This window comes from Microcaecilia unicolor, chromosome 6 (assembly GCF_901765095.1).
Source record: "Microcaecilia unicolor chromosome 6, aMicUni1.1, whole genome shotgun sequence".
NCBI lineage: Eukaryota > Metazoa > Chordata > Amphibia > Gymnophiona > Siphonopidae > Microcaecilia > Microcaecilia unicolor.
Window position 1 is genome coordinate 262,768,583 of NC_044036.1, and position 23,159 is coordinate 262,791,741.

At 46.1% G+C, this 23,159-nt stretch overlaps 1 protein-coding gene across 1 annotated transcript in view; it reads right to left on the reverse strand.

The window, feature by feature from the left end:
* The window catches only part of MORN5 (MORN repeat containing 5), a 68,824-nt gene that overhangs the window by 30,032 nt on the left and 15,633 nt on the right, over positions 1–23,159 (reverse strand). Inside the window, exon 3 of the mRNA XM_030206548.1 lies at positions 1,666–1,777. Within this exon, the coding sequence (XP_030062408.1) occupies positions 1,666–1,777 (112 nt within the window). The remainder of the gene's footprint in view (positions 1–1,665; positions 1,778–23,159) is intronic.

Below are 23,159 nucleotides of genomic sequence, written 5' to 3' on the forward strand. Positions count from 1 at the left end.
AGCCAATGAAACATGGAGCAGACAGCTCTCCCTGTTCCTCCCTCCTACCTGTCTGATACAAAACTAAGTGTATAGTTGACAGTCCCATTGCACTCCACTCCCATCTGTCTGGTTCAAAATGAAATATGGTGCCAAGCTCCCCCTTTCCCCAGCCTTCTCCTGGAAACCCCCTCCATCCATTTCATAACTAAGGGCCCTGTTTACCAAGGTGCGCTAGTGTTTTTTGCATGCGCTAAACACTAGAGACGCCCATATATTCCTATGGGCGTCTCTAGCATTAGCATGCACTAATTTTTAGCATGCGCCTATAGCACGGCTTAGTAAACAGGGCCCTTAGTCTGAGTTGGCATCCCCTCTCACCCACCCATCAGAAGCTCCCCTAACATTTCCAAAAGGACAACACAGGATCACCTTCTCATAGCTGTCATCCAGCATTGCAGGTATGTAGTGCTGTTGGGCACATAGTCCCCCTCATTCTAGAACATGGCACCTAAATTTATGTACCTATTGCATGTGTAATTTATAGCATACTAGCAATTATGCAGGTATAGAGTACACTTAGGTGTGTAAGTGCTAGCTGAGCACTCAGCGCTACTCTATAAATGATGCATGCAAGTCATTTAGGGGTGAATTCTATAAATCGCGCCTAAAAAAATTGGTGCAAAAAACCCCTCACTTAAGTAATATTCTATAAGCCGCACCTAAAGTTAAGCTTGGTTTATAGAATAGTACTTAAGTCCTGGGGGTCACGCATAAATTTAGGCGCGTACATTTGCACCAACAACAACATGATGCAAATGCTCCGCTTAAATTTATGTGCAGAACCCCCCCCCCCCCCTATTCTATAATTGCGTGGATAGCCCAATACCACTCCCATGCTCCAGCACAAAACCACTCCTATGCTTCACCCCAAACCGCCCATGACCCTCCCATTTCTATGCCCCCTTTTTCAGGACAAGCCTAAATTTACACGAGTACATCTTAATTGATTCCAATTAACACTAATTGCTTGCTAAAAAGCCAGTTGGCACTAATTGGCTCGTTATTCAATTTGCATGCACAAATGGAGCACATGCCCAAATGTGCGTGTAAAGGTTTTGGTAACTTTTATAGAATTTGGGGATTAATGCATAAATGTAAGGAAGCGTTTAGAGGAGAAGAGCATGAGAAAGGCATAAGCGGGATCAATATTCACATACCTAACTTACAGAATACTGTAGGTTACACATTAAATTGGCACACTTAGGAGCATCCACTTATGCTTGCTATTGATATTGCATAAATGTGGGTGAGTTGATGGCAATTTATGCTATATTCTATAATGGAATCTTGGCACTGATTCTATTATAGAATTAGTGCTCAGCGCATAGGGTGCTTACATTGTGGTGTCTAGTTATAGAATTTCCCCCAGTTTGACCAGAGATGGGGGCCTCTTCCTCATGGTGTTTCCCTGCCTTCTCCCTCGCTCCCTACCCCATAAAAAATTAGAGGGAACACTGAAGAGTGGCTAGATGCAACAGAAAGCTCAAAACTATGTACCTAACAACAGTGCATAACTACATAAGCCCATAAAAAATTAGAACAAACATTGTTTTACACCACTGTTCTTTAGAATCTGAAAGTGCTATATGCATATTTTCCTGTGTTAATATTTATATGCAATACCTGCAGGTTTTAAACCATAACAGATCTCTGTATAAAATCTTCTGTCATAACCATCACAGTACTGCCAGTTCTTCTCTTTGTATTTAAGGCCATCTGAAAACATATACTCCCCCTACAAATCAGGATAAACACAATTATACAAATGCTGCAGATTATGCAAACTTTTTACCCTTCTCATTACAAATATTGCTAACTAGGAATGAATATTCCGATCAATCCAAAAGCTTTACTGATCAATTTAGATGTACATTGTACATGTGCTAAGAATCTTACATTGCAATCCCATTACAGGTATTGGAATGGATTCATTTGTTAATCTTTTTTCCTGGATAAAGTGAAACCAATCTTTTTTTCACCCAAAATGAGGAATTGTCTCTTCAGCTGCCATCAGCTGGCCACCCTAACTGATGGAAGTATAAAAGTTCTAATTTTGCATACAATCCAGAGCCAGGTCTGTACATTATACAGCTGTCAACTTGATTTATTACTATGCAGTTCTGCTCTTCATTTTAGCCTTGCCCCCTTCAGCTGTAGCCACTCATGGGATCTTTCCAATAGACCAAGACAGGTATTCTGTATCACTATGCAGTGTGGCAGCTGGAAGTCTGGATATTTTCATAGTACTTTTTTCTGCTTTTCACCTACATGCACAAGGCACAAGTAACAGACTATAAGACTGATGAACAGTAGCCGCAGAAAATTCTTTCACTGCGCTGCAAAGTTTGCTTTTAAAGATACAATTTGAATGTAAGAAACACACAAAACTCTTTTGGCCCAATCTTGATGTTCATCATGATGACAAATATTTTAGCAAGCCAAATGTCATGAAACACCTAGCCACCCACCTGGGGTTACCCCATGGCCACTTAGAGGGTCTATCCCCAGCACAGCTCAGGTCCGCCTGCACCTGCTGTTTGTGCTTTACACTAGCACCCTCCTCCCACCGATTGGGTCACAACCACCTCTGAACGAGTCTCCCACTCTCCAATTATCCCCAGTGATTTCTAGGTTAATGGAGCCACAGTCCCAGTGGTCCCACAGTTCCTAGAAAGCACTCGCAGACCCAACACACAAACCACCAGGATTCTTTATCAGTCCTGACAGAGAGGCAATAAACTAAATATTGTTTACTGTCTTAAAAATTGAACAATGAATAAAAAAATGTGCAATCAGCAATCAATAGTAGGTAACTGAAATATGGATCAATTATAACACTAAGTATTTGCTTACTTTCTGAAAAGTACCCGGGAAGCTGCTCACAAGTTATCAAATGTAACTGTTTACAGGGCCTTAGCAAAGGGATCTGCATCTCTCTTCTTCCTGGCTAAGACTGGAGGCAAAACCAGTACACTCTAAAGGAAATGAGCTCCTATGCCAATCTGAGCCAAGTCAACAAGATTTCAAAAATATACTGCTTCCTGATGGTCAAATGACCATGTCACCATAGCAAGTAAAAAAAAAAAAACAACAACAACAACAACAGTTTTTCCAAAAGTTAGAACGCTCTCCAGGAAACAGCTCTTCTGGAGAGCGTTCTAACTTTTGGAAAAAACTGTGCTGTTTTTTTTAACCTGGCATGGTGCCATAGTCATTTGGCCATCAACTATTTATGGTGGAAACTAGTGTATACATCATTTAACCTTTTGGTGATGAAGATCACAGCATAGACCCTGATGCAGTCCCTTTGGGCAAAACACAAACTGTTCAGGTATTTTATAGGACTGAAACCCTACAATAAAGATGTATTTGTACCTACTACTGATCTGCTTTGTTTATTTCCACATTGGAGTTTGCGGATCGTCTGCCTTGTTGTTTTCTCAGACCTGTGTTGATGTGCATATACTGGGCTAGATTCTGTAAATGGCACCCAAATTTGGGCACCGAAAAAAAGCGCTTACTGCCAGATTCTATAAAGCACGCTGTTATGATTCTGCTAAACAAGCAGGGGAATGGCTGAAACCTGTTCTGCTAAACAGTCAGGGGAATGGCTTGAACTTGCTTCTCATTGGCCTGTCAGGGATTGAGCTGACGTCTGTAGCTGCAGACTTCAGAAGCCGAGATCTGCTTAACCTTACCTTTCCCTTAGCGTTGACTGCTGCCAGCTAAAGCCTGTTTACTCCCTCTCTGTTTGTGCTAAGGCACTTTCTGTATACATTGGAGTTTTTGCTTTCTCTCCTCGTAGCTTGTTGATTCTGTGTGTGTGTGCTGGGTATTCCCAGCATGAGCTTGATTGCCTCACTATACTGCACCTGTGTCTGTTTACTACTTGCTGCTGTAGTCTGGTCTGTGGTAAGCTTGTTCCTTGTATCCTTCCAGTTCGTTTGTTTAGTTTCCCTTTCCTCAGTGTAACCCTTTATGTGCTGTATTTAGTATTTGCCTTCTGTAGTCCTGCCTCTGTCAGCAGCCTCCCTGTCCTTGTATTTGCTCCTGTTCATTTGTTTAAGTTTTCCTTTGTTGCCTTATCTTTGTCTGCCGTGTTTGCCCTGCTTCCTGCTGTTTGGTGTCAGAAGCAGCCTTCCCTTTAGCATGTTTTTTCCCCTTTGCTTGCTGAGTCTATCTCTTGATTTTGGTTAGCATTGCTTCTTGTCTGATCTGTGTATGTTAAGGCAACTTTCTCTGTTTGTTACCCTTGTGTGCTGTGTGGCACAGCCTTGTGCATTCCTATAAGCAGCTTCCCTTTACCCTTGTGTGCTGTGGGGCCAGTCTTGTGCATTCTTGTGTGTGGATTCTCTTTACCCTTGTGTGCTGTGTGGCACAGCCTTGTGTATTCCTATAGGTGGCTTTCCCTTACCTTTGAATGCTGTATGGTACAGCCTAAAGTATTCCTTTGAGTGGCTTCCTTTAGCCTTGACTGCCATGTGGCACAGCCTTGTGTATTCTTATAGTAGCTTCTGGCTATCACCCTTTCCCTGATGTCTCTAGCTTGCGCTGTATGCATTGCCTGTGCTCCAGTCCCTTTGGGGACCTCTTGTTGTTCTTTCTCCCTTCCCAGTGTATGACTCGGCTCCTGTTCGGCTGTGAGGCCCTCATGCTTGGACTCTGCAAGAGTGGGTTCCTGACAGGCCGTGAGGCCCGCCTGAATGCTCTATCTCCCATTTTCTGGTGGTGCTATTTGTTTGTGCTGTGTGTGTGGGGCTTGGTGGCTAGGGTTGTGTGTAGTGCCTGTTTGGTCCACGCTACGCCTTGGCCAAGATCCTATGCTAGGCCTCGGCCTGGGCTCACGACCAGATTAACACAGGCCTAGCGTTCCACGCTGAAATCTAAGCATATTCCATAATAACACACATAACTTAAATGGCTTATCAGCATTAATAACAGCACTGAACAATAATGAGAACTAATTGGCAATAACTAGAATTTACGTACACAACTCACTAAGAGTATTCTGTAATGAATTGTGCATAAATTCTAATATGCGCAGATCAAAAGGGGCATGGTCATTCCAAAATTTACACGCAATACATGTAAATCTATATGTAGGGATTTACGCCACATTTTTAATGGTGTAAATGGAGGCATGCAGTTTTAGGCACTGGGATATCAACTAAGTGTATTCTATATACTGTGCTTAAATCTAGGCACCACTTATAGAATATGCTTAGGTGGAAATGTTTACCATGTGGATTTTTTAGGCACCTTAGCGCCAGGATCCGTGTCCAATTTTGGACATGAAGATTTACACCAACTGGAACCTGGTGTAAATCCTCACACTTAAGGACTCCAAGTTCACCATCTACTACCCCCACCCCAAAAAAATCCACATAGAGACCAGGGCTTCCACCCCTCAATACTCCATAAAGATTAAGGCCTCCACTTCACATTCCCTGACACCCCATAAAGATCAAGGCCTCCGAGCTCCCCCAACTCCTCCTTTGGCATCTATGGGGGTTCCATAACAAACCAAAACCCCTCCCAACAAGCCCATCTTGACAACATCTGACACTACACCTATCCCCAAAAACCAGGAACCAAAATAACAAAACTTGCAAGGTTGATGACAAAAGAATTATTAATTTAACACAGGAGTCACTAACTTGCAATACTGAGTTATTGCAGGCTAGTGACTCCAGTGGTAAACTAAACTGTGATAAAATGTTTAGTAACTTTCTCTCTATATCTCTCTATTATTTTTTAAACTGGGCATCAGTATTTCTGGGCATGTTGTACAAGCTAGATTCAACATATTAACTGATTAATATTTTACTTCTTTATGTTTCTATGCATATTGGGGGGAGGGGAGAATAAAAGGGGAGAATATTTTATTTTGACCTCACTCCTGATTTTAACAATTCACCTTTCATCAGCGGGGTAGCCCCGGGTGCATGCTGCAGGAGGGGTGCAGGGAGCAGCCGAGCGGCTGTCGACTCTGCCAGTTCCCTGCTCCCTCTGCTGTTACTTCCTGTTCCGGGGCAGAGGGAGCAGGGAACCGGTGGAGCCGACAGCTGCGCGACTGCTCCCAGCACCCCAGCAGGCAAGAACAATGCACCCGGTGAGGGGGGTGCGCAGCGGTGATCCGACCTGGGTGGCAGCCAACCAAGAAACACCACTGCCTTTCATCCTACAGTATGTACATGCTGTATTCATGCTTTACTTGTACCTGTGTGGTACCAAAACTATCTTGATAAGGATCACCAGAGCAGAACCTTAATTTATACATACACTGGAGGAAGGGCAAAATGAGAGGGGTCTGAAATACTTTATTATGTCATCAAAAATTAAAATCAAATGAAAAGGGAACGCTACAGTATGAAAAGGGAGCAACAGTGAGATGTGTACCTAGGAGCATTTATTTGAAGTCCACTACAGTGTCCCCCTAGGGTGCCCCTTTGCTCTCCTGGCATGTCTGAGTGGTCAGTCTACTAAGAATGCTGGCTCCTCCTACATCCCAATGGCTTGATTTTGTGCAACCAATGGACCAAAAAGATAAATGCACAGATCACATAAACATCTAGCAAATAGCCACTTAAAAAAAAAGATAGACGTTTTTTTGCTTTGAAAATGGCTATATTCCCCACTTGAATTTTGGTCGTTTTTAGCAAAATGTCCCAAGTTGGACTTAGACGTCATATCGAAAATGCCCCTCTTTGCATTGTATCTGGTGGTACTGTCAGAAGGCTTGAGCTTATTGGTGATCAGTACAATCTCGTGTTCAAATTATGTTGGGGTTTTGTGAGACCATGGAATTTTTTTTGCTTACTAAATCTTCTCGGGGGCTCACTATAGCAAAAAAAGGTTTTGAATCCAACAGTGTAGGATTGTAGCTCACATAACAGGTTAAGCTTGGAAAAGCCCTGAACCTCCATCCATTCTGGCTTGGAAGTGCATTTGCAATATATCTGTACCATGGGCAAGCTTAGAGCTATGTCTGAAGGTCTTGGGGAAATGGGAAAAGTTGTGGGGTCCCCTAGCTTAATTATGTTTGTAAGAGAACACTCTCACTACTGTTCCCTCTACGCTGAGCTGGAGTCCCCCTCCTAGCAGTGGGGGGTGCTGCTTCACTATTACATTATCAATAGTGACGGACAGACAAGCTCTGCAAGACTCAAGGGAACCTGTCCGTCCCTAGTGAATGAAAACACAGTATTGAAGCACCACCCCCCAATGGCAGCAATGCAATTGGAGGACTCCCACTCAGCTTAAAGTGAACAATGGTTCACCTTATCTTGTTATTTTGGGGCATGGAGGGAGCAGTTTGAACATCCTGGAGTCTAGTTGTGCTAGTGGATGGGGGGATTGGGGGGGGGGGAGGGAATTTTACATAAAACATATAAAGTGAGGTTAAACTGAGCTTTATTTTTATAAGACTACAGTGTTTGCTGTAAATACGCTGTATTTCTTGGATCTGTGTGGACATAAGAGATATGTTCATGACTGCTTATTTGTTTGCTGGTTCTTAGTATTGTAATATTCATGCTGTACTTGTTTCACTAAAAGACCTTGTTAATTTTTTTTTATTGCGTGCGCAAAAAGCGAAGATACATACCTGCAGCAGGTGTTCTCCGAGGTCAGCAGGCTGATTGTTCTCACGACTGGGTCGGCATCCACGGCAGCCCAGGAACGGAAATCTTCCCTAGCAACAAAGAAGTTTGCTAGAGCCTTCAAGCGCGCGGGTCGCGCATGCGCGGCCATCTTCCCGCCCGTCGCGCAAGAGCCCTGATCAGTTAAATAAGAAAGCAATAACAAGGAGAAGGACAACTCCAAAAGGGGAGGTGGGCGGGTATGTGAGAACAATCAGCCTGCTGTCCTCGGAGAACACCTGCTACAGGTATGTATCTTCACTTTCTCTGAGGACAAGCAGGCTGCTTATTCTCACGACTGGGGTATCCCTAGCACCCAGGCTCACTCAAAACAACAAAGATAGGTCAATTGGGCCTCGCAACGGTGAGGACATAATATAGATTGACCTACAAACTAGAACATCTAACTGAGAGTGCAGCCTGGAACAGAATAAAATGGGCCTAGGGGGGTGGTGTTGAATTCTAAACCACGAACAGATTCTGCAGCACCGACTGCCCAAACTGACTGTTGCGTCGGGTATCCTGCTGAAGGCAGTAGTGAGATGTGAATGTGTGGATTGATGACCATGTCGCAGCCTTGCAAATCTCTTCTATAGAGGCTGACTTCAAGTGGGCCACCGACGCTGCCAAGGCTCTAACACTATGAGCCATGACATGACCCTCAAGAGTCAGCCCAGCTTGGGCATAAGTGAAGGAAATGCAATCTGCTAGCCAATTAGAGATGGTGCGTTTCCCGACTGCGACTCCTCTTCTGTTGGGATCTAAAGAGAGACAAACATTTGGGTGGACTGTCTGAAGGGGCTTGTCTGCTCCACATAGAAGGCCAATGCTCTCTTGCAGTCCAAGGTGTGCAACTGACATTCAGCAGGGCGGGTATGAGGACGGGGAAAAAGTGTTGGCAAGACAATTGACTGGTTCAGATGGAACTCCGACACCACCTTCGGCAAGAACTTAGGGTGAGTACGGAGGACTACTCTGTTATGATGAAACTTGAGATAAGGCTTGAAGCTCACTGACCCTACGAGCTGAAGTAACAGCCACCAAGAAAATGACCTTTCAGGTCAAATACTTCAGATGGCAGAAATTCAGAGGCTCAAAAGGAGGCTTCATCAGCTGGGTGAGAACGACGTTGAGATCCCATGACACTGGTGGAGGTTTGACAGGGGGCTTTGACAGAAGCAAACCTCTCATGAAGCGAACAACTAAAGGCTGTCCAGAGATCGGCTTACCTTCCACACAACAATGAAAAGCACTAATTGCGTAAGGTGAACTCTTAAGGAGTTGGTCTTGAGACCAGACTCTGACAAGTGTAGAAGGTATTCAAGCAGGGTCTGTGCAGGACAAGAGCGAGGATCTAGGGCCTTGCTATCACACCAGATGGCAAACCTCCTCCATTTGAAAAAGTAACACTTTTTCGTGGAATCTTTACTGGAAGCAAGCAAAACCCGGGAGACACCCTCAGAGAGACCCAAGGAAGCGAATTCTATGCTCTCAATATCCAGGCCGTGAGAGCCAGAGACTGGAGGTTGGGATGCAGAAGCGCCCCCTAGTTCTGAGTTATGAGGGTTGGAAAACAGTCCAATCTCCATGGTTCTTCGGAGGACAACTCCAGAAGAAGAGGGAACCAAATCTGACATGACCAGAAGGGAGCAATCAGAATCATGGTTCCGTGGTCTTGCTTGAGTTTCAGCAAAGTCTTCCCCACCAGAGGTATGGGAGGATATGCGTACAAAAGGCCCTTCCCCCAAAGAAGGAGAAAAGCATCTGACGCTAGTCTGTCGCAGGCCCGAAGTCTGGAACAGAACTGAGGGACCATGTGATTGATCTGAGTGGCAAAAAGATCCACCGAGGAGGTGTCCCACTCTCGGAAGATCTTGCGAACCACGCCCGAGTTGAGCGACCACTCGTGAGGTTGCATAATCCTGCTCAATCGTCGGCCAGACTGTTGTTTACGCCTGCCAGATACGTGGCTAGAAGAACTATGCCGTGACGGCGAGCCCAAAGCCACATCAGGACGGCTTCCTGACACAGGGGGTGAGATCCGGTACCACCCTGCTTGTTGATATAGTACATCGCAACCTGATTGTCTGTCTGAATTTGGATGATTTGATTGGACAGCCGATCCCTGAAAGCCTCTAGAGCGTTCCAGACTGCTCGTAACTCCAGGAGATTGATCTGAAGACCCTTTTCCTGGAGGGACCAAACTCCTTGAGTGTGAAGCCCATCGATATGAGCTCCCCTCCCCAGGAGGGATGCATCCGTTGTCAGCACTTTTTGTGGCTGAGGAATTTGAAATGGACGTCCCAAGGTCAAATTGGATCGAATTGTCCACCATTGAAGGGAATTGTGAAAATCGGTGGACAGCTGGATTGCATCCTCTAGATCTCCTGCAGCTTGATACCACTGGGAAGCTAGAGTGAGACGGGCCATGGGTGTCACATGAACTGTGGAGGCCCTATGGCCTAGAAGTCTCAACATCTGCCGAGCTGTGATCTGCTGAGACGCTCTGGCCATGGAAACTAGAGACAGAAGATTGTCTGCTCTCGTCTCGGGGAGATAGGCGTGAGCCGTCTGTGAGTTCAGCAGAGCTCCTATGAATTCTAGTTTTTGAACTGGAAGAAGATGGGACTTTGGGTAATTTATAACAAACCCGAGTAACTGCAGGAGTTGAATAGTCATCTGCATGGACTGTAGAGCTCCTGCCTCTGAGGTGTTCTTCACCAGCCAATCGTCGAGATAAGGGAACACATGGACTCCCAGACTGCGTAGCGATGCTGCAACTACTGCCAGGCATTTTGTAAAGACCCTGGGCGCAGATGCCAGACCAAAGGGCAGCACACAATACTGGAAGTGCTGCGCTCCCAGATGGAACCGAAGATACTTCCTGTGAGCTGGAAGTATCGGGATGTGTGTATAAGCATCCTTTAAGTCCAGAGAGGATAGCCAATCGTTTTTCTGAATCATGGGAAGAAGGGTGCCCAGGGAAACATCCTGAACTTTTCTCGGACCAGGAATTTGTTCAGGGCCCTTAGGTCTAGGATGAGACGCATCCTTCCTGTTTTCTTTTGCACAAGGAAGTACCTGGAATAGAATCCCAGCCCTTCTTGCCCTGGTGGAACGGGCTCGACTGCATTGGCGCTGAGAAGGGCGGAGTGTTTCTCTGCAAGTACCTTCCTGTGCTGGAAGCTGAAGGACTGAGCTCCCGGTGGGCAATTTGGAGGTGTGGAGATCAAATTGAGGGAGTATCCTAGCCTGGCTATTTGAAGAACCCACTGATCGGAGGTTATGAGAGGCCACCTTTGGTGAAAAAATTTTTACCTCCCTCCGACCGGCAGACCGTCCGGCATGGACACTTTTATGGCGACTATGCTCAACTGGGGCCAATCAAAAGCCCGTCCCTTTCTTTTGCTGGGGAGCCACAGGGACCTGCCTTGGTGCACGCTGTTGACGTGAACGAGCGTGCTGGGGATAAGCCTGAGAAGGCTGTCGAGAAGGAGGATTGTACCTACGCCTATTGAGTAGGTTGAGGTAGAAGCAGAAGGCGCCCGGCGGGAGAGATTGTCCATAGCGGTTTCCCGCTGCGTGATCTGATCGACTACCTGCTTGACTTTCTCGCCAAAAATGTTATCCCCACGGCAAGGGACATCCACAATCCGCTGCTGGACTCGATTGTCCAGGTCAGAGGCACGCAGCCATGAGAGTCTGCGCATCACTATACCTTGGGCAGCGGCTCTGGATGCAACATCAAAAGAATCGTAAGCACCCCTGGACAGGAATTTACGACACGCCTTCTGCTGCCTGACCACCTCCTGAAAAGGCCTGGCCTGCTCCGGAGGGAGCTTATTGACCAAGTCCGCCAGTTGCTTCACCGTGTTCCTCAAGTGAATGCTTGTGTAGAGCTGGTAGGATTGAATTTTGGCCACGAGCATAGAGGACTGATAGATCTTTCTCCCAAAAGAGTCCAGGGTTCTAGATTCCCTCCCTGGGGGCACCGAGGCGAAGTCTCTAGAACTCCTGGCTCTCTTGAGAGCGGAATCCACAACCATAGAGTCGTGAGGTAACTGCAACTTCATCAGCTCAGGTTCTCCGTGAATCCGATATTGGGACTCAGCTTTCTTGGGAATGGTGGGATTACTTAACGGTTTCATCCAGTTCCGCATAAGAGTCTCCTTGAGCACATTATGCAAAGGAACTGTGGATAACTCCTTAGGTGGCGAAGGATAGTCAAGGACCTCAAGCGTCTCAGTCCTGGGCTCATCCTCAGATACCACTGGGAAGGGAATAGCCACAGACATTTCCTGGACAAATGAAGAGAAAGAAAGACTTTCCGGAGGAGAAAGCTTTCTTTCTGGTGAAGGCGTAGGATCAAAGGGAAGACCACAAGACTCCTCCTCTTCATCCCACGAGGTATCCTCATCGGTATCGGACAAGAGTTCCCGAACTACAGTCCGAAACTGGGCCCGTCTCGACGCCGAGGAACCATGTCCTCGAGGGTGGCACTGGCATCAGAGATCTCACCACAGGCTGGGAGCAAGCTGCCACTTCCGACAGTACAGAGGGCGCAATCACCCCCGGTACCGGAGCAGTTTGCCGCAGCAACCCTTCCAGAAGACCAGGAAAAATGGCTAGGATGCGCTTGTCCAGAGTCACTGTCATTAAAGGCTGTGGGGTCGGTGCAGAAATTGGTGACAGGACCTGTGGAGGTTGAGGAGGCGGTACTGGGCTGCCCGAAGACCGATGCACCGACACCTCTTGAATGGAGGGTGAGCGCTCCTCCCGGCGTCGACGCTTCATGGGTGCCGAATCCTTCTACACCCCGGAGCTCCCGGTACCATGCCTAGAAGGAGACCGATGACGATGCTTCTTAGCCTTCGCTCGAAGCAAGTCATCGATACTCCTCGGTACCAACGAGGAGGACATGGAATCCCCACGCCTCCTGGGGTCGGGTTCCGAGAGTGGTCGGTCCCGGTGCGCCTGCATAGCAGGAGTCTTTGAGACAGGTGGAGACCCACTCGACGGCTCACTGCTCCCAGGGTGTGATAGCCTCCGGACAGCCATTACCTGCACTCCTGATGTCGATGCCATCTCCGGTGCCGATATCGACGCCGCTGACCTTGGTACCGATGTCGACATCGACGCCAAAGAACCAGGCAAAGCTCCAAAAAGACAATCCCGAAGAGCTTTTCTTGACGCCTGTGTCCGCTTTTTAAGGCTAAGACACAACTTATACGCGTCTGGGTGATGGTCGGGCCCAAGGCACTTAAGACACCACACCTGAGATCGCCCGGTTCCACCGAGTACACTTCTTGAAGCCGCTGGGAGTCCTTGATGACATGGATGGAAAAATAGCGGCAGAGAAGTCAAAATTCTCGATTTTGCCAAAAGTTAAGGGCACAAAAATGAGAAACTGCATACGCGTGGCCTAAGAGGGCCGCAACGGAAGCGAAAAGAAACTTAAAAGGGCAAAAACTAGGGAATAAAGGGTTGTTTTTTTTTTTTTTTGGTTTTGAAGGAACAGGTTTAAACAAAAGAAAAAAATGAGGCAAAGGAAGACAAAAATTGTAAGAAACGAAGGCTCTTTTCGGGCCGAACGGAGAGAGACCGCAAGCAGTCACTCCCTAACCATGGAAAGAAAAGAACTGATCGGGGCTCTCACGCAATGGGCGGGATTATGGCCGTGCGTGGTGCGTGCGCCCAGTGCGCTCGAAAGCTCTAACAAACTTTTTATTTGCTAGGAAAGATTTCCGTTCCTGGGCCGCAGTGGATGCCGACCCAGTCATGAGAACAAGCAGCCTGCTTGTCCTCGGAGAATTCATAGTACACAACTACAAGGGGGTGTGGACTTGAGAAGAGTATGGGCAGGTCAGAGGCATACTCGGGATTTGGGCACACATGTTACAGAATACATACAGTTACAAGCCTAACTGCCTACAGTTAGATGCAAGCACTTACACTGCCTTTGTGCTGGCATAAGTGCTCATGCCTAACGTCAGGTGCAAAAAGGGGAAATTTTGTCTTACCTGATAATTTCCTTTCTTTTAGTTGGATGCACCATTCTGAAAAATTGGGTGTTATGCCCTCCTACCAGCACACAGAGGTAGAGAAAAAAAATGGTCTTTCCAGTGAAGTCACCAGTATAATCTGCTGGTGCTCAGGGAAATTTCCAATATGCACCTGCAAAAGCAGCACAAGGACTCTTTATAACGCTCATCCATACCTAATCAACCATTGTAGCTGCAATGAAAATCTAGGGAGGGGATTCATCAAGCAGCATTAGGGCATTAACGTGCGTTATTTAGCTCTTAACATGACCTAAAAGGCCCTAATGCCGACTGACTTAAAATACCACTGCAATATTTAAGTCAATGCGGATTAATTAGTAATGACAAGCAAAATATGAAAATACATATTTTGCATTTCATTACTATACAAAATACCCTAACGCGACTTGCGATGATACACTGCAAGTCGCATTAGGGCCCAAAATCCAGAGTAAAATAACCCCAGCTTTTTACTATGCTTATTATACTATCTGGGAACATCGGGCCGATGCTCCTGGGCCACTAGCTCAGGGTCCCCCCAGACATCTGCCTCCCCCACACTCAATACTCAAGCACATTCCCCAGAGTTGAAGTCCTCACTCCCCTTCCTCCACCTGAAAGGCTTCATTGGTGGTCAAGAGTGGGGGTCCAGGGAGCTCTTCAGGGAGGACTGATACCTAGTCTTGCCTGCCCTGTGCTACCTTCACAATGGTGACCCTTGTGGTAGACTTGCATGGCTACCGCTAAGGGTCATATATTTCACATTTTCTTATATGGAATATGACCCTTAATGGTAGGTCCTAGGCCGTTGCTCCCAGGCTATGGGAATAACGCTGCTTGTGAGGTGGCTCGCAGCAGCGTTATTCCTCTAAGGCAGGACTCATCAACCTGTGGTACCAGGAACCTGCAAGTTGCTGAATCCCAGGGGGAATCAAGGTACAGTAAAGGGTGATCTTTTACCACTCATTTAGGAATTCCCCCTCCACCCCCCAAGTGAGCTTAACACCACAGAGAGGCACTCGCAATCCTGTGTCAAGTGAGAATAACACCACAGAGTGGCACTCGCTATCCTGCATTTCCAAGGATTTTCTCAATCTCTTCTTTATTATGTTGTTGTTGGGTTGGGTTTGTTTTTTTTTTTGGTTAACTGAACAGAGCACCCCAAGAGTTCCAGGCCTTAGTCTTCCAAGGGTGGGCTTCAGAACAGTGCAGCTAACTAAAGGAAAGGAAATCATCAGATATGACATAATTTCATCTTCCTTGTCATCTGGCTGCACGATTCTGAACAATTGGGATGTACTCATGCAGAACTATTGGGCGGGGAAAGACAAAGCTCCCAAGGACAGCATATCCAAAGCTATAATGCTTCACAAAAGAATGGAGTGGTGACCCCTTGTTGAGCGGGCTTTCATACCCTGATGCATGGAACAATTCCTACAAACAGAGGCAGACTCTATGGCTGCTTTGATCTACTGTGCAATTGTGGCATGTGATGGCCTGCCTTCCCATTCTGGCTGACTTTGGTCCAGGGATCCAGCATCTCCACTGATCCCCTGCTCTTTGTGGGTGTGCTCTTGTTTCTTCTTCTTTTTTTTTTTTTTTTTTTTTAGCAGCAAGCTGAGTGAATAAATCTAAACCAGGAAGACCCAATCTTACTTTTTTTTTTTAATGCCTCAGAGCTGCAGGGGAAGCTGGGGAAAAGAACATCCAGTGTGTACAGGCTACAAGGGGCAGGGGGATGGGGAACCATGCCCCTCTTGCAGGACCCTGCGGGTTCAAACCACACGCCTCACCCAGTGGAAGCTAAAAAGCTTGACTGGGGGTAGCAAAGCACAGATCCGTGCGCTCAACTAAGTCCGGTCTGAGGGCCAGGTAACCTGGAAACAGTCATTAGGCTCAACCTTTCTGTGCGACATCAGCCAGCTAGTGGGAAGCTAGGCTAGGAACCAGGAGCACCAGCCTGAACAACCTACCATCTGCTAGAGGCAGAGAAAAATAATGGAAATTTTCCTGAGTACCAGCAAGTTATACTGGTGACTTCCATGCAAAGACCAATTTTTTTCTCTACCTCCATCTGCTGGTACATAAGTACATAAGTAATGCCACACTGGGAAAAGACCAAGGGTCCATCGAGCCCAGCATCCTGTCCACGACAGCGGCCAATCCAGGCCAAGGGCACCTGGCAAGCTTCCCAAACGTACAAACATTCTATACATGTTATTCCTGGAATTGTGAATTTTTCCCAAGTCCATTTAGTAGTGGTTTATGGACTTGTCCTTTAGGAAACCGTCTAACCCCTTTTGAAACTCTATCAAGCTAACCGCCTTCACCATGTTCTCCAGCAACGAATTCCAGAGTTCAATTATGCGTTGGGTGAAGAAACATTTTTTCCGATTTGTTTTAAATTTACTACACTGTAGTTTCATCGCATGCCCTCTAGTCCTAGTATTTTTGGAAAGCATGAACAGACGATTCACATCCACCTGTTCCACTCCACTCATTATTTTATATACCTCTATCATGTCTCCCCTCAGCCGTCTCTTCTCCAAGCTGAAAAGCCCTAGCCTCCTTAGTCTTTCTTCATAGGGAAGTCATCCAATCCCCGCTATCATTTTTGTCGCCCTTCGCTGCACCTTTTCCAATTCTGCTATACCTTTCTTGAGATGCGGCGACCAGAATTGAACACAATACTCAAGTTGCAGTCGCACCATGGAGCGATATAATGGTAGGAGGGGATAACATCCAACTATTCAGAACGGTGCAGCCAGACGACAAGGAATGCAGACTTGGTATTCTATAACAGCAGTTCTGTGCGGATTTGCTGTTCTAGAATTGATGTTTAATGCTCATAACTTTAGACAATTTATCTTGAATTTACCCCTTAATGTGCAGTTAGCACATAACAGGCTACCACACAAATGCATTCAGGGTTTGTGCAATAGTTTGCCTGTTAGTGAATGTTAAACCACGTTACTGCATTTTTCTGAAATTTGTCTAAGGAGGCTTAACATGGGCGGAGAGTAGGTATGGATACTTAGGGGCCCTTTTTACTAAAGGGTTGCTGTATGGCAACCGAGAACTTCTGCCGGTCCAAGGCAGGTGTTGGCGGTAGTTCCATTTACGGTGCTAGTGGAAATATTGAAGATATACTTCCGCAGGAGGTTATCCGGCGGCAATCGGGCAGTGTCAAGCGCTGCACGATTACTACCGGGTTAGCGAATGAGCCCTTACCGACATCTCAATGGGTGGCGGTAAGTGCTCCCTCACAAAATAGTCGCACGGCAAATGCAAACTTACCACAGGCCATTTCATTTTTGGTTATTTTTACCCACTGCAGTAAAAGGAGCCCTGGCACAATGCAAAAATGGCCACCGCCACTAGCACAGGGCCCCTTCTACCGCAGCTTAGTAAAATGGCCCCCTAGAGTTAACAGGAGAGCACTTAGCGCCCCTTAAATAAGAAGTAGTAAGTGGTCTCATGTTAATATCCTGCAGGTACTGCCAGCTAATGGTTATACCAGCACACGACCTACAATTAAAAAAAAAAAGGAAGGGAATGCCCCCAAAAGTTGCCATGTTAAATCTGGGCTTAGTGCACAGTAAAATCCTGCAGTATAATGCATTAAGCCCAGATTTTAGCACACTTTACTAAAAGGGCCCCTTAATATAAAATGTTTTTAAAAATATGTAATTTATGGGTTGGCTGTAGTGATAAAGTTGTACGTTTTCAATCTGTTGTCCAGAAATGTGAAGGAAAATTGCATCAGTATTTTATCTTTTGAATTCAAACTTCCATGTATGAAATAATTTTATATTCCTCAAGATTATCATAAAACTATAGTATATATCTACAGACACACACATACATAATACACAAATACATATATATTTCAAGGTCATATTCATTCCAAATTGGTCTTAAATAAAACTGTTAGGGCCCTGTTTACTAAGGTGTGCTAGCATTTTTACAGTGTGCTAAAAATTAGCGCACACTAACCGTGTAGATGCCCATAGGAATATTATGGGTACCTAAACAGCACGCGCTAAGCATGCTAACACACCTCTAGCATAGCTTAGTAAACAGGGACCTTACAGTTGAATGAATTAAGCATTGCCATGAAATATCTCCATACTTATCCATATTAAGTAATTGAGTTTTAATATAAAATACCTACATACTGTCTTGTGTAGTACTCAATTTCCAGGCACAGAAAATTCCAATAAAAAATCAAGAGTCAAAAAAGAAAAAAAATACTTATTTATCATTAAACGGAATAAGCCTGCACTTCTAATTTTCATAAAACATATACCAAGCCAGTAATGATATTGCAACTGTTATGTGGCAGTTAAAAACACCTTTAGATAACTGTTATTACCACTATAAAATCATTATTTGGGCAAATGCACAGGAACTATTACTTATTCAATAGGGATCTGTAATCCTTCCACTCTCAATGAAATGAAATACTCGTCTTAAATAAATGTATTTACCTGCTGTTCATTTTCTATCCAATCCTGTTATTTTAAACACCTCATCGAAACCAGGGCTGCGGGCCAACATCTTAAAAGGCTGGTAGTTACCTATAAAATTGTTAAGTCTGTTGAAGCCCTGCTTGGATATAATGCCTCATGTACGTTGAAAATTATTATTATGAAATACTGAAGTGTGAAAGACTGCATATAATGGTAAAGCACAGCTCTGGTTCAGACCTGAGAGGTTTATTAATAAAGAAAAATCAAGTGCTGTGCAGAAAAATTGCACTGATGGTTAGAATCAACAACACAGTTTAAAACCGATTAAACATAAAATAAATAAATAAAATAAGGTGGCACAGATCTAAATAAGTAAGTCTCCATTCTGCAACTGGCCAAATATCTGGAGACAGTCAGCAAGTGGAGGTTTTTTTTCATGCCACAGAAAACATTTGCTATTAACATGTCTTCATGTCTACTGCATTGATACCATATCATACATCTATTACATGGATGTTTTGCCATTTTAATGCACACTGTTACATGAATGTTTAAACCTGTGCTATACTGACACTATGAGGGGCATTTTCGAAAGAAACATCTAAGTTGGGATTTGGACGTCTTTGTAAAACATCCAAATCCGGAGGCGGGGAAAAAAAGCTCATTTTCGAAAAAAGATGGATGTCCATCTTTCATTTCAAAAATACTATGGTCGCCCTATGATTTGGGAGTCTATTTGTTTGGTCCCTTTTTCGAACAAAAGACGTCCAAATGCAAGACGTCCAAAACAGAGGAGGATTGGCTTAATGGTTAGTGCAGTGGGCTTTGATCCTGGCAACATGGGTTCAATTCCCACTGCTGCTCCTTGTGACTTTGGGCAAGTCAAATGCAGAAAGGGCATTTTTGGATAGGACATCTGAATTTGGACATTTTTTGCAAAACATCCAAAATCAGAACAGGAAAGGTCATTTTCTACAAAAAAAAAAGTCTTATCTTTTCCTTTTGAAAGTGCTGTTTGGAAAATTTTTTTGTGATTTGGAGGAGTAAGGGGAGATGATCCCCGAGTCCTTCCAGTGGTCATCTGGGGCAGCTCTTGTGTGGAGTAGAGGAGTAGCCTAGTGGTTAGTGCAGCAGACTTTGATCCTGGGGAAGTGGGTTCAATACATACTGCAGTTATTTGTTATAAAAACAGGCCTAGCTCACAACGTCTAAGTTTTAGTCTTTGACGTCTTTGTTTTGTTCCATTATTGCTGAAAGACGTCCATCTCTTAAGAACACCCAAGACCCGCCTTGAACACGCCCCCTTGAGATCTGGACATCCTTCTGACAGACTTTAGAGAAAGACGTCCAAGAGGAGGTTTTGATAATACTGATTTGGGCATTTCTGTGAGATAAACGTCCAAATGCTGACTTATGTCACTTTTTGGCCATCTATCTCTTTTGAAAATGAGCCTGTATATTACATTATTATTACTATGACTTAATTTGCCTATTTCCAAGTCTATTTTGCTATTCTAATTGTGTACTGCTGTGCTGATATTTGAGCATTTTAATGAGGTCATACTGTCGATATGATGGTAAATTGCTTATGGTAAAATTATGTCTTACCTGATAATTTTCTTTCCTTTAACGCAGCAGATGAATCCAGGAACTAGTGGGTTAAGTCCGCCTACCAGCAGGTGGAGATAGAGATAAACAAACTAAAGGCAGTGATGCCAGACGGCCAGCTCCTTCCTCAGTTAGTATGTCATTCGTAAGCATCTGCCAATGTCACGTCTGTCGTCGTGACCCCTCTCAGGCTCACCTTATTTCTGGCGGTCAGCTTCTAAGCTGACTTCTGTGTGGTCTTTCTAAGTTAGCTCTGTCTCTGTGTGCTGGCTGCTTCCAGCATGGCTCTGATTGCTCCTCTGTGCGGCACCTGTGTATGCTGAGCCTCTCTATGCTTCAGTATGCTTTCTGCCTGCTTCTTGGTTTGTGCTCCCCTCGCCCTCTGGTGGCCTGAACCGGTGGCTGCCATAGACTGTCTTGCTGTTCCTACCCGTTCCAGGCTTCAGCCCAGTCTGGTCCGGATCTTCCAGGTTGCCAGACTTGTGTTTCTTGTTTGTGCCTGCACAGCACCCATAGCTGCCTGGTGATTGCTGCAGCTAAATCTCAGCTGCTGCTGGGCTTATTAGCCATTTGGAAACTCTCTGCTTTGCCTTTGCATCACCTAAGGCCCTGGTATGTTGGGGTGCTTGTTGCACTTCTGCCTAGTCCAGTTTATAGTCTGTATTCTTGCCTGATTCTAGTTTAGTCTTTGTGTAGCTTCTTGTACTGTATTGCTTGTTTCCCAGTCTTGTTTCTTGTTTGTATGTCTTTGTCTAGTGCTTGGTTGCCTGTGTTTCTTGTTCAGTGGCTGCCTGGCAGCTTTCAGTTCTGTCTCCTGTCTATCAGTGTTTGTTCCCTGTTTCAGTGGCTGCTTGCAGCTTTCAGTTCTGTCTCTTGTCTATCGGTGTGTGTTCCCTGTTTCAGTGGCTACTTGCAGCTTTCAGTTCTGTCTCTTGTCTGTCTGAGAGTCCTAGTCTAGTATTCTGCCTAGCCTCCCTATGTATTCTAGTCCCTGTGTGTATCCTGCTGGTATCCAGTTCCGGCCCTGTCCGGCAAGTCCTGCCGGCCACCTGCACCCAGGGGCTCAACTCCTGGGGAAGGGTGGCCAGGTGCAGGTGAAGTCTAGCTGTCCCTGTCAGAGTTCTGTCTTATCCCTGTGTGGGGTGGTTTTGCCTGCCACTGCTGCTCCTCGCAGTGGCCCAAGGGCTCACGATCCTAGTTCCTGCTTTTGGAAAACCTGACAGCCAAGGACACAAATATGAAACCAATAACAACCAGAAACCATCCTCACTATGAAAAACAGAGAACCAAATAAGAACTTCGAAATAACTGCAACTTGATCCAGAAATCGGAATCCTTTCCGTGTTCCCATATCTGTCTGAACTCTGCAAAAGAGAACCCGGAAGTAAAAAAGAGGCACACTGCGCAGAAAATGAAAAAAACGTCGGCTGAACTAGGGAGGGATCCTGGATTCATCTGCTGCGTTAAAGGAAAGAAAATTACCAGGTAAGGCATAATTGTACCTCCCTTGTCACTTGCAACAGATGAATCCAGGAACCAGTGGGATGTACTAAAGCATTTCTTAAGTAGGGTGGGAAGCCGACGCTCCCCTTGCCAATGCTCCCGCCTCAAAACTCGCATCCTCCCGAGCAGACACGTCTAGCCTGTAATGCTTCGCAAAAGTATGACGGGACGCCCAAGTAGCCACCCAACAAATCTCTTCCAGAGATAAGGCCGATGCCTCCGCCCAAGAAGCCGCCTGTGCCCAAGTAGAATGCGCCTTCAGGGCCACTGGAGACGCCCACCCTTGTAGCAGATACGCCGCTCCAATGGCTTCCCTAATCCAGTGAGTAATGGAAGCCTTAGAAGCCGCCTCACCTCTTTTCGATCCCGACAAGAGCACAAAGAGATGATCCGAGCGTCGAAACTCGTTAGAGATCTGCAAGTACCGAAACAAGGCTCTCTGCACGTCCAGGAAACGTAGTGAGGCAAACTCCCCCGGATAATCCTCTCTTCGAAAAGGCGGAAGATAAACCGCCTGATTGACATGGAAAGCCGAAACCACTTTAGGTAGAAACTACTACTACTACTCATCGATGGCACCGTCCGGATCGACACCCCTGCTTCAAAAAACTGCAAAAAAGGATCTCTGCAAGACAAAGCCTGAATTTCAGAAATCCTCCTAGCCGAAGCAATGGCCACCAAAAACACTGTCTTAAGCGTTAGATCCTTCTCAGAAACCTTATTCAACGGCTCAAACGGTGGGGCCTGGAGGGCTCGCTGTACCACATTCAAATGCCACGCCGGGCACAGCTGCCGCAGAGGAGGCCAAAGACGAAGAGCCCCGCGTAGGAAACAGACCACATCAGAGTGAGCTGCTAAAGAGGAACCATCCAGTTCGCCCCTAAAACAAGCTAGCACGGCCACCTGCACTCGAAGGGAATTATATGCCAATCCCTTTTGAAGACCATGCTGAAGGAACTCCAGAATAACCGGAATGTCCGCCCGAAAAGGCGATTCAGCATGCAAAGCACACCACACAAGAAAGCTTTCCACACTCGCGCGTATGCTGCTGAAGTAGACTGCTTCCGTGCCCCCAAAAGAGTGGCAATGACGGGTCCTGAAAATCCCTTCTTCCTCAACTGCCGCCTCTCAATAACAGGCCGTAAGACAAAAGCGGGAGGGATTTTCCATCTGAACTGGCCCTTGATGCAGCAGATCGGGAGTCACCAGAAGTCGCAATGGTGGCTCTGAGAGTGCTCGAACGAGATCCGCATACCACGGCCGTCGGAGCCAGTCTGGGGCCACTAGAACGACCAGCCCCCAATGCCGCCCTATGCGGCAAAGAACTCTCCCTATCAGAGGCCACGGAGGAAAAACATACAGTAGCTGTTGTTCCGGCCATGGCTGGAGAAAAGCGTCCAATCCTGCGGATCCTGGCTGCTGTTTGCGGCTGAAGAACTGGGGAACTTTGGCACTGCAAGCCATGGCCATGAGATCCATTATTGGTCTTCCCAGCATTGACAGATCAGCCGAAAAGCCGAGTCCGACAGCATCCATTCCGCTGTGCCCAAAAGAGTCCAGCTGAGAAAATCCACTTGAACATTGTCTTGACCCGCAATGTGCGCTGCCGACAGACTCTGAACATGCGCTTCCGCCCTTACTAGAAGACGAGACACTTCCACTGCCAAGGGAAGACTGCGAGTGCCCCCCTGCCGATTGATGTAGGCCACCGTCGTGGTGTTGTCCGAGAATACACGAACCGCCTGCCCCTGCAGAACGTCCTGAAAACTCTGCAGCGCATTCACGACTGCTCACAACTCCAGACAATTTATCGGCCAAGTCGCTTCAAGAGGGGTCCACGATCCCTGGGCTAC